General features: G+C 32.1%; 1 protein-coding gene across 1 annotated transcript in view; it reads left to right on the top strand.

Moving 5' to 3' along the window:
* Positions 1 to 9788, top strand: part of LOC308649114 (uncharacterized protein) — a 32307-nt gene extending 22519 nt beyond the window's left edge. Inside the window, exon 3 of the mRNA XM_081294486.1 lies at positions 1207 to 9788. Within this exon, the coding sequence (XP_081150612.1) occupies positions 1207 to 3068 (1862 nt within the window). The 3' untranslated portion in view covers positions 3069 to 9788. The remainder of the gene's footprint in view (positions 1 to 1206) is intronic.
* The last annotated feature ends 2413 nt before the right edge of the window (positions 9789 to 12201 follow it).

Genomic DNA, 12201 nt, shown 5'->3' with positions numbered 1-12201 from the left:
GACTCAATGTGTGTGCCCATCAATGTCAAATGTGTAAAAATATGTACTTATATACTATTATTATTTAGTTATAAAATATTTTGTCTCTTGAAGTGTTATAAGAAATATATGCAGGACTTTCAATTAAATGAAAGGTGGCAGGCAGATATTAAGTTGTAGGAGCATTTGATTCACATGTGGAAGTCAGAAATTTAGTGAGCAAAATTTTGCTCACCACGTACTGTGTTTTGTGAAGGGTTGATATTATAGTCAAAGTTTCCATATTTTTATTTTATTGAGCATAATAGTGTGAAGAGTTTTATTTTACCTAATGGTGAGTGTATTATGTTCTTCATAAATACTAGTAGAAGGAATACAATACCTTGTAAGAACAAAACTGATAATTATGTGAAATAATGATTGTGTTAATTCATTCTATTTAGTCATTTTACCTTGTATATATAGTATAAAATACTATGATATATTTATAAATAAACAAAGTTGTATTTGTCAATAAGGGAAATTCTCATATCACACGAATGTAAAAATATAAAAATCAATTTATTATACTTGATGGTCATGTGTTGAATTCATCCAAGTATTGTGGCCATAGGCTATGCAAGGTTTTTATAGTCTTTTAAAATGTTTTTATGAAAAATTTTATAGACATATATGTATATATTTCTTAGTAAATTTTTTGTTCATATTTCTTTTTAAGAGTCCATTGCATCTTTACCCTTGTTGAATATTTATGGTATTATCACTCAAAATCTACTAGTTATTTTCATGTCTCTATGTCACAGTAGACAAAAACCATTTTTTGGACACTGCTTGAAAAATCCAGAAATGTTTGTATATGTTTTACATTTCTCTTATTCTACTGACAGTGAAGGTAGCTGGTAGATATTTCCTAAATACACAATACTATCTTACAAAGGACAAAAGGCTGTTAACTACACTTTATTATATTACTCTTCTTAATGATGTACTCCTCTTGGATACTGTGGTCTCTACAAGAATTTGGGTAATATTCTCAAGGTAATTTTGTCTGTACATTTTTATTGAAGTAATATATATTTTTTTGGATTTATGGTGACTTTGGACTTACTAATCTGCTACATTCCTGATGTACTTATTTTACCTTAATTTCATGTTATGTATGCAAAATATATTTATCCCAGTCTAATAGGTATTGTGGGTTTTTTTTTTAATTTTTGTTTCTTTCAGCCATGACTTCTAATCCCACCCAAGAATATTCACCAGAAAAGGGCCTAAAACATATATTTCATGACGTGATAAGTGCAAAATATAGAAGTTGTGATCTTGACTATTTACAACAAAAGAAAATATGGAAAACTACCAGTGAGAGTGAACACCAGAAATCATATAAAAAATCAGGCCTTGTTCACCACCAGAGAATTTATACTGGAGAGAAGTCCTACAAATACGAAAAATGTTGCAAAGCTTTTAGTAAAAAAAAAGGTCTTATTTACCACAGAGGAACCCACAATGGAGAGAAGCTCTACAAATGTAAAAAATGTGGCAAAGCTTTTGGTCGAAAATCAAACCTTATTCGCCACAGCAGAACTCACACTGGAGAGAAGCCCTACAAATGTAAAGAATGTGGCAAAGCTTTCAGTCAAAAAGTAGGCCTTATTTGCCACAGGAGAACTCACACTGGGGAGAAGCCCTACAAATGTAAAGAATGTGGCAAAGCTTTTGGTCGAAAATCAAACCTTATTCGCCACAGCAGAACTCACACTGGAGAGAAGCCCTACAAATGTAAAGAATGTGGCAAAGCTTTCAGTCAAAAAGAAGGCCTTATTTACCACAGCAGAAGTCACACTGGGGAGATGTCCTACAAATGTAAAGATTGTGGCAAAGCTTTTCATCACAAATCATACCTTGTTAACCACAGCAGAACACACACTGGAGAGAAGCCCTATAAATGTAAAGATTGTGGCAAAGCTTTTGGTCGAAAATCATACCTTATTTACCACAGGAGAACTCACACTGGAGAGAAGCCTTACAAATGTACAGAATGTGGCAAAGCTTTTGGTCAGAAATCACAGCTTATTTGCCACAGAAGAACCCACAGTGGAGAGAAGCCCTACAAATGTACAGAATGTGGCAAAGCTTTTGTTGCCAAATCAAACCTTATTCGCCACAGAAGAACCCACAGTGGAGAGAAGCCCTACAAATGTACAGAATGTGGCAAAGCTTTCAGTCTAAAATCAATCCTAATTTGCCACAGGAGAACTCACTCTGGAGAGAAGCCCTACAAATGTAATGAATGTGGTAAAGCTTTTGGTCGAAAATCAAACCTTTTTAGGCACAGCAGAAATCACAGTGGAGAGAAGCCCTACAAATGTAAAGATTGTAGCAAAGCTTTCAGTCTAAAATCACATCTTCTTCGCCATAGCAGAACTCATACTGGAGAGAAGCCCTACAAATGTACAGAATGTGGCAAAGCTTTCGGTCGAAAATCATACCTCACTTGCCACATCAGAACTCACACTGGAGAGAAGCCTTACAAATGTACAGAATGTGGGAAAGCTTTCAGTCTAAAATCAATCCTAATTTGCCACAGGAGAACTCACTCTGGAGAGAAGCCCTACAAATGTAAAAAATGTGGTAAAGCTTTTGGTCGAAAATCAAACCTTATTTGCCACAGAAGAACTCACACTGGAGAGAAGCCCTACAAATGTAATGAATGTGGCAAAGCTTTTGGTCTAAAAACAGACCTTTTTAGGCACAGCAGAACTCACAGTGGAGAGAAGCCCTACAAATGTAAAGATTGTAGCAAAGCTTTCAGTCTAAAATCACATCTTCTTCTCCATAGCAGAACTCATACTGGAGAGAAGCCCTACAAATGTACAGAATGTGGCAAAGCTTTCGGTCGAAAATCATACCTCACTTGCCACATCAGAACTCACACTGGAGAGAAGCCTTACAAATGTACAGAATGTGGCAAAGCTTTCAGTCTAAAATCACACCTTATTGGCCACAGAAGAACTCATACCAGAGAGAAGCCCTACAAATGTAAAAAAATGTGGCAAACCTTTTCGTCAAAAAACAGACCTTTTTAGGCACAACAGAACTCACACTGGAGAGAAGCCCTACAAATGTAAAGAATGTGGCAAAGCTTTTGGTCAAAAAACAGACCTTTTTAGGCACAGCAGAACTCACAGTGGAGAGAAGCCCTACAAATGTAAAGATTGTAGCAAAGCTTTCAGTCTAAAATTATACCTTCTTTGCCACAGCAGATCTCATACTGGAGAGAAGCCCGACAAATCTAAAGAATGTGGCAAAGCTTTCAGTCAAAATTAGGCCTTAATTACCACAGGAGAACTCACACTGGGGAGAAGCCCTACAAATGTAAACAATGTGGCAAAGCTTTTGGTCAAAAAGAAGGCCTTATTTACCACAGCAGAAATCACACTGGGGAGATGTCCTACAAATGTAAAGATTGTGGCAAAGCTTTTCATCACAAATCACACCTTGTTAACCACAGCAGAACTCACAGTGGAGAGAACCCCTACAAATGTACAGAATGTGGCAAAGCTTTTGGTCAAAAAATAGGCCTTATTCACCACAACAGAACTCACTGGAGAGAAGCCCTACAAATGTAAAGAATGTGGCAAAGCATTTTCTCAGTAAACAGGTTTTATTTGCCACAGAGAACTCACACTAGAGAGAAGCCTTACAAATGCAAAGAATGTGGCAAAGCATTCAGTCAAAAATCACACCTTATTTGCCACAACAGAACTCACACTGGAGAGAAGCCTTACAAATATAAGGAATGTGGCAAAGCTTTTAGCAATAAAACAGGCCTTATACACCACAAGAGAACTAACACTGAAGAATAGCCCTACAAATGTAAATAATGTGGCAACACTTTTAATAAAAAATAAAACTTTATTCACCACAGCAGAAGACATCCTGGTGAATGTGAAATGTGAATAAAGTGATAATAACTTTTAAAGAAAAACTAAACCTTGGGGCTGGGGTTGTGGTTCAGTGGTAGAGTGCTAGCCTCGCATTTGTGAGATCCTGGTTCAATCCTCAGTACCACATAAAATAAATAAGTGAAATAAAGGTATTGTGTCCAACTACAACTAAAAAATAAACATTAAAAAAAGAAAGACTAAACCTTATTAACTACAGAATTTATACAGAAAAGAACCCCTACAAATTAAAACAATGCAGCAAATATCTTAATAAGAAATCAATTCTTTTCACCACTAGGCTATTTATTCTGGAAAGAAGACATGTAAATGTAGAGAATGTAGAAACATTTTAAGTTATATATCATACATTACTAGACATCAGAGAAAACACTGGAGAGAAGCTCTACAAATGAGACCATTGTACCATTACTCTAAGAAAGGGACAACATTTAATCATCACCACAATAACCATAGCATAGAGAAAGTTTTGAAATGTGAAAATTGACAATGTGACAATGCCTCCAAAATTTATTCACCAATACTCAGAACCTGTGGATACATACTGGTTAGAGAAAATACAAATGGGAAAAAAAATTGTAGCCACATGTTTATTAAACACTGCTTATTTTTGGAGAATTCATTGTGCCCAGAAACCCTAAAAAGTTAAATAATATTTCCAAAATGTATTTAAATTTTAAATTCATTGAACTTCTGAAAACTCATACTAGTAGTGAACATTGAACAGATTTTGTCCAAAATCTATGCCTTATATAACAATGAAACATTTATAATAAATGTGAGAGTATAGTAAATTTATTATCTATATATTACACCTTGATGTATATGAGGATCAGTAAAATACAGAACTCAAAATTTAAGTTTAGAAAATAAGTAGTTGTCTTTAACTTTTGCTTAAATTTATTAAGCATTATCAAGTTATTTTGTAGAAATATCAGTCATAAATACCATACATGAATAGTGAAGAAACCTCATCTTTGAAAGAATATAATTGTTTTTCTAAATCAATATTTGCTTTTTCACTTTTGAATACTGAGAAAAGAATTATATGAAATTTATTTTTGATGTTTAACACTGAAGTGTAATATTTTAAACTTTATTTTTTTTAAATTTCAGTTTAAATTTAGGTATTTTTAAACACTGAGCCACATTCCTAAGCCCTCTCCACTTTTTCAAATTTTGAGACTGTCTAAGTTGCTTGAAACCACACTAAGTTGCTGAGACTGAATTTAAACTTCTGAAACTACTCAACTTCACAATTTGATTGGATTACAAGCATGGACCATCATGCCAGGTTTACAGTGCATTTTTTCACCTATATTTACCTTATGTAGGCAATATGTCTTTATAACTGAATATTTATTTATATGTTAACACTCATGTATTGCATCCTATTGTTAAATGACAGACATCACAGTGTTCCACTTGACTAAATGTTCTATGTAACAGTAAAACATACTATTGAGTAAATAATACTCTAGCATCTCTTAATACTTTTACAGATTTTAATCAAACTTAATGTGGAATTCAATTTGCATAAGTCAGATTATTATTTTTTTCTGTTTGTATTTATGGTGAAATTAAGAGTTATAAGAAGGATATAGATATAGGAAAATAAGCCCCAGATTTTGATATCTTGAATTATAAATTTTAATTTTTTAACATTTTAACATTTCCTAGTGATTTGAATAGACTGAATTTCCACAAACTTAAAGGTAGCTCTTACAGGAAAGAAGAGCTTTATCTTTCTTGTGTGTGCATAATGGCCTTCTAGACTTCAGCCTCATTGGAGACATTTCATTTTTCTGTGAATGAGGTCAGTGATTAGTGTTTTCATGTGCATTAGTAAATTGTGACATCATTGTTATTCTATAGGTAGTATTATTTCAGGGCAGGAATCAGAGAAATGGATGTGGAGTCAAGGTTGAGTGAGGCCTTATACTTATGACAAAATAATCCATGAGCTATGTTTTATAGTCTCATTTTCTGTGGACCAAGTAATAAGAGGTTAACTGAGAAGGTTGTATGTAAAGATTAAGTTTCTTATCATAAAATGTTGGCTTACCAGCTACAATAGGGTAAAAGCTTCTTATACATAGAATTCATACAAAAATCATTGAATATCATTCACAATTTTATTAACATTACATAAAATTCATGAAGAACTGAGTTTACAACAACATATGCCTAAGAACAAGAACTGAGGACATTGTACACTCTCCAATATAGACATATTTTTACCAATTTAATTATACATGAAGCTACACTAAATGAGAAGAAAAATCAATTGGATTAACACACAACAATATACAAATAAAAACTTGTAAAGACTTAAGCAAAAGACCAATAGTGGATGAAGTGTGGCTTCCAAATGCTAGGGAAAAAATGGACATATAATCAGTTAAAGGTAATTGAAGAAATATAAGTTACCCACTTTGAGCTAGACCAGCATTTGAAAGAAAAAGAGTCACAAAAAAGCAAAGATTATTCACTTCCATTTGTATGCTTTGTAATATTTTCCAAAAGTTTTCTGCATATTTTATTGCAGTCAAATTGGAAACAATCCAGAAAGTTAAAAAAGACAAGTATTGCTCCTATGGTTTTAAAATGAAGAAAATGAATAGAGCGATTTATTGAGCTAGAAAAATTTACTAGTTAGAGGTTAAAAAAAATGAGATTATCAGTCTAAGTATAATGTATTTCAGCCATCCCTGGCTGCACAGGGCATTTTTGCTTAACAAAGAATTTGTTCACGTATGTACAGCTTAAATAACATTGCTGTTTTTACTCAGTCTTTTTCATTAATAACAATGATGCACCTTTCAACAGTTTCCAGCCACAAAAATACACCATTTCAGAAATCTTCTGGTTCATATTCCATATATTCTGCCACAATATTCACCAGGGCAAGATAATATGAACCTTTTGGCAGCCCCATCAAGGCATTCACTTCTTTTAATTTTAAGGCCAAACATATACTGCATAGAAAAGTATGATACATAGAACAACATAATTTTACTTAGTTTTCATGAAAAATATATCCCAATTCCTTTGTCTTGGAATTACATTAGAAAAATATGAGGTAATTATACTGTGTACTATGACCTTAGGCTATGAGCCTTAAAATTACCTTAAAATACAAAAAAATAATGTTTATTTTTAAATATAGTTTTTATATTTCAAAACATTCAAATCAAATCCCACAGCAATCAATGATACAAAAAAGATGAGAAAAACAACTGCAGTTTGGTGTCTCATCATGACATTACAATATCTGCTGTAAATTGCCTGTGGCTTCCACTTTTAATTTAAAAAGTAATTATTTTTCCATACAATTTGGGTGAAGTGGAGGACAAAATCTCCTGCATTGCTTTCCTGAGCAAGCCATCATACTTAAAACAACTGAACCCCAAGTCAAAATATGTTTTCTCTACAATCTAATTATACCAGTTCTTAACTCATCTAGCATAAAACAAATCCACTTTCTTCTGGTTGAATATATTGAGCCCAAAGATATGGAACCTGGCAGCTAAAAGAAGTATGACATAAATAACGAGGTCTTTTTTTGCATAAGGCAAATTGCACTTTTTGTATTTGATTTTTCTGCCTGTGAAGATCTACATTTCTCTTCCTACAATGGTATTATGATTGATGGTGACTTGTGTGATAACAGGAGGCTTAAAATGCAGCTACATGTCTTTGAGTCCTTTCACTGGTAAAAATTACTGTAATTTGTACTTTAATAGGAGACTCAAAATGGTGCTAGACAAACCTATTTTTTTAATCTGCCTCTTTATTCATGGTTTTCCAATGATTTTGATCTAGTCAGTTCAGACCATTTCTGATTAATGGATGTCATCAAGGTGTAAATTCCCTCTGATCAGTAGCAATGAGACAATTCTTCCCATTAAAAATAAAAACATTCTCATAGAGTCTTTGCTATATTCCAAGGAACAACTCTTGCTTTTGCTTTACTAAACAAAATAAATTTCACATATTTGAGTCCCAAAGTAAATGGCAATACATTAACCTAAGCACCATGAGGAATATAAGAAATACAACATATCACCTTTGAAATATAAAAAAAAAAAGAATCATAAATGCTAAGCCATTACCATCTAAACTATCCCAGAGCTTTTAAATTGTAATCTTAGATGTTCTACTCACTCTCATAGTAAGAGGCCTTAAATTCAAAGATATTTAATCACTCACTAAAGATCACTCAGTGAAAGCATAACACTTCTTATTCTAAAGCTTTTACAGAATTTTTTGATAATACATTGCAAAGTCTCACCTGTCTTCTTTAGAAATAAGGCACAGAAGTTTTTTAGTCTGTTTTATAATGCTATACAAAATGCCAGAAACAGGCCAATGTATAAAAAGAGATATAAATGCATAAAATATTTTCTGAGGGGCTGGCATTGTGGCTCAGTGGTAGAGTGCTCACCTGTCACATGCAAGAAGTTGGGTTTAATTCTCAGCACCACATAAAAATGAATAAATAAATAAAATAAAGGTATTGTGCTCAACTACAACTTATAAATAAATAAAAATATTTTTTGAGTACATAGTTCTGAAAATTTAAGTGTATTGTACCAGAATCTTCTCAGCTCCTGTGACAGCTCCTTCACCTGCATTACATTTGAGATGGCATTATGGTGAGGGCTCATTTGAGAAGTAGAGAGAACATAATGAGAAAGGAATTCAGAGAAATTCAGAAAGAAGACTTGCTCTTTTCGTAACAACCGGCTTTAATAAGAACTATCTTGTGTCCCATGAAAGTTCCATTATCCCTTTCCAAGAGCATCTCCCCCAATGATCTAACCACAATTTACTAGATCTCACTTCTTAAACATTCCACTATTTTCCAACTCTCTCCCTTTGAAACTAAGTTCCAAACACATGAGCATTTGGGGGACATACTCAAATCATAATGAAAGTAATATGAGAGAGATAATGGTAAAAATGAGACATAAAATGTCATTTCTTAGTAGTTATAAAGATTCTAGATACTACAATAAAATGCTTTAGAGTATAGAAATTATTTTAGGTTGATATTTTAAAGACAATAGAGAATTTCACTAAATTACTTTTTGAAGAATGAATGAATTTGAATGTGACAAGACTAATGGGCTAGGTATATTAAAATAAGGGAAAAGTCTGTGCAAAAACTCAACGGATGTTTAGTAAACCATGCCTAGGTATAAAAAGAGAATGCTGGGCTTTCTGATTATGCTATATCAAGGCAAATTTTACTGACTAAAATCTGGTGGCCCTCAAAACCAGAGCAAATATTCATATGAAACATGCTGTGGACATCAGTCTCAAAAACTTCCTACTTAAAATATCTGCTTCCAAATACTACATGATTCATAGTAATTCTCAGGAGTATTATCTTTCTTTCAATTTCAATTTTTAGCTTTCTATATAGTTACCTCACCATCTCATGGCCAGATCAATATTTTCTTGAACTTCTTCATATATTAATCTATACACTATCTCATATATGTTTGTTTCTAGATTGTCAGGGATCCCTCCTAGTGAATTCTGAGATGTGCGAGAGGTTGAACAAGCATAGAAATTTGCTTATGAAAAATAAGCCATGTAGTAGGTGGGAAGTAAAAGGAGAAAAGATGCAAAAGTCCTCATCTAAACTTGTATGTGCTGATACTACACAAGGTTATTCCAATGATGTCTGGTTTGGGGTAGGGAACTAACTTTTCTTATACACTATGACACAAAGTTCATCAAAAATGGTTGTTTCAGACATTTTGAGAACATCTAAATTTATCTTAGTAATTTCTACATTGAAAAACTACTGTTACCTTTAAACAAAACTATCCATTGCAATAAATTTGAAATAGTTCTTTAATATTGCAGAACAGAAAGTTGATGGCATTATTCACTAAATGCCAATATTTTCCAATAACACCTCACACCACAGTATATGTACCTTATATAGTTTAACACCTATAGGAGTTCTTAACAAAATGGATAGATAATTAAAGTAAAGAGTGAAATGAGACTCAAACAACTAATTATAGTAAAAATTATTATTACCTTATTTCAAATACTAGTGTACCCTTTTGCTTTTTTCCCCCAAAAGTTATTTTTTTTAACTTTTTGGTATGATATTTCAGTTCATTTATATAACATGATAAATAGTACTGTTTTTTCACATGTACTCTCTGATGCATCTCAAATATATTTACATACCCCAAGACCTTAGCAGATTTCTATACACATTATTCACTAGAGAAACAGTAGTTACTTCTTAAATCTATATTGCTCTTTTCAAATGAGGTCTTGCAGTTTTTTTTTTTAATATTGGAAATAATTATAATGAACTTATTTCTAATTAGCATATAGTAAATGCCTGATAGATATTTGTGAAAAGGATGAAGAAATAATAAGAGCATTTATATAATCTATACAATATGGTATGTGGTATTTCATGATTGTAGCAACAAATTATTGAATATTATAACAATCTTACTATGTGAGTGAGATGTGGGTATGATGAAACAATAATATATAAAAATTGCATGCTGCATTGTTAGTAATTCACCAAAATATATTTTCAAAAACAGAAACTCTGATATGTGTTTTTTTTGTCAACTATTATATTATGAATGAATGAATCTCAGTAAATGAATAATTGGAACTACATACTGGCTTAGGGTGCCTATCATTCATTGTTAAAAAGCTTTTAGCTATATAAAATTTTAATACTGTATGTCACATTGTGATAAAATGGAATTTTGATAAAATGTACATTAATAATGCTGAAGTCTTTCATTGAGTCTTATATCAGTTTATGAAATAAACTTGCTATACGTGATTTACTCAATTCTAAGTGTCTTTTGTTTTAAGAAACTGTATGGACAATGCAGATTAAAGTTAACATACTAATATTAATAGCAGAAGCACCACAGGAAAAATGAAAACAAAGAATTGGGAGATTCCACCATTATAGATGTAATTTTCTCAACATCTATTCAATGTACCTAACCCACTATTGATACCAAAATTAATGAGCAACCTCTTCTCATGCTGAATGTGTATGATGCTATTATATAAAATGAAAAAAATTACAAATGTGTCAGAGATGCATTTTGCAACATTAGTTAAAACTAAAATTGATTGATCAGTATCTCACTGTGTTTGACCCCAGCAAATACCCTCTCAGTGTGCAAGATAAATGGGTTAAAAATAAAAAAAAATTCAAGTAAAATCCATGTTAAAGAATAACAACTATTTTTTCATAAGGAAACTGTCAATGTCTTTTGAAAACAACATGAAAATAAACTGTGCCCTATCGCATAAAGGAAAGCAACAATTCTGGTAAAAATCTTTATTTTATTCTTTGAATATGCCAAGTATTCTTTGGCAAACTGCCAAATATATTGTTTCAATTTCACAGGTGTAAATTATATCTGGTTTTCTCTAAATTGTTACTTATTTAATATAAATTTGTTGAGGAATTATTTCTGCATGTGCTGATTATTAAAATATAGTGAGAAATGTAAGTCATTTAAAGTTCTATGAATTACAATCCCAGAATTGTGGGAGGAAGCTGTATATAATCATGAGAAACATATTGAATATGATTAATTTGTTCCAGATATTTATTTCTCTTAGTATCCACTTTTTACATAAACTAGTGCTTTTAAATGGAACTGACTATTAAATATCATAGGAAAGGCCACCCCAGTAATCAGAAGAAGAAATTTAAAAGAAAAACCATCAAATCATAAACACCTGTTTGAAACAAGAACTGGTTAACTGTTGGATCTTAGCTTTTGACTTTGCTAAATTTCCTCCTATCTTTCTTTTGATGATGACTAAGAGGAAGGTACTTCTATTAAGAGTATGACCAGAAAAATTTATGGCAATTTGTTTTTCTAAAACATATATAAAATTGACTTGCTAACTCAAAATAGAATCTAATGAGTATATTTTGTTATGGTCCAAAAAAAAGTATAACTACTCAACATGAAGATTGGCCTTTTGAAGAAAATAATGTGAGGGTGAAAACCAATTTGGAAAGGTAATATGAAATATTTTATATAAAAGTAAAGGCAGGAATAATTAAAATCATTTTGTTATTAGATGCATGTAAAAAATAAAAATGTAGTGTCCAGGCCTGATACGGTGGTACATACCTGTAATCTCAAAAATCATAGAGGCTGAGGCAGAAGGATCACAACTTCAAGGCCAGCCTTGGTAACTAAGTGAGAAGAGCTCTCAAAAT

Source organism: Spermophilus citellus (genome assembly GCF_964194105.1).
Source record: "Spermophilus citellus genome assembly, chromosome: 5".
Classification (NCBI taxonomy): domain Eukaryota; kingdom Metazoa; phylum Chordata; class Mammalia; order Rodentia; family Sciuridae; genus Spermophilus; species Spermophilus citellus.
This window is presented reverse-complemented; position numbering and strand designations above follow the sequence as displayed.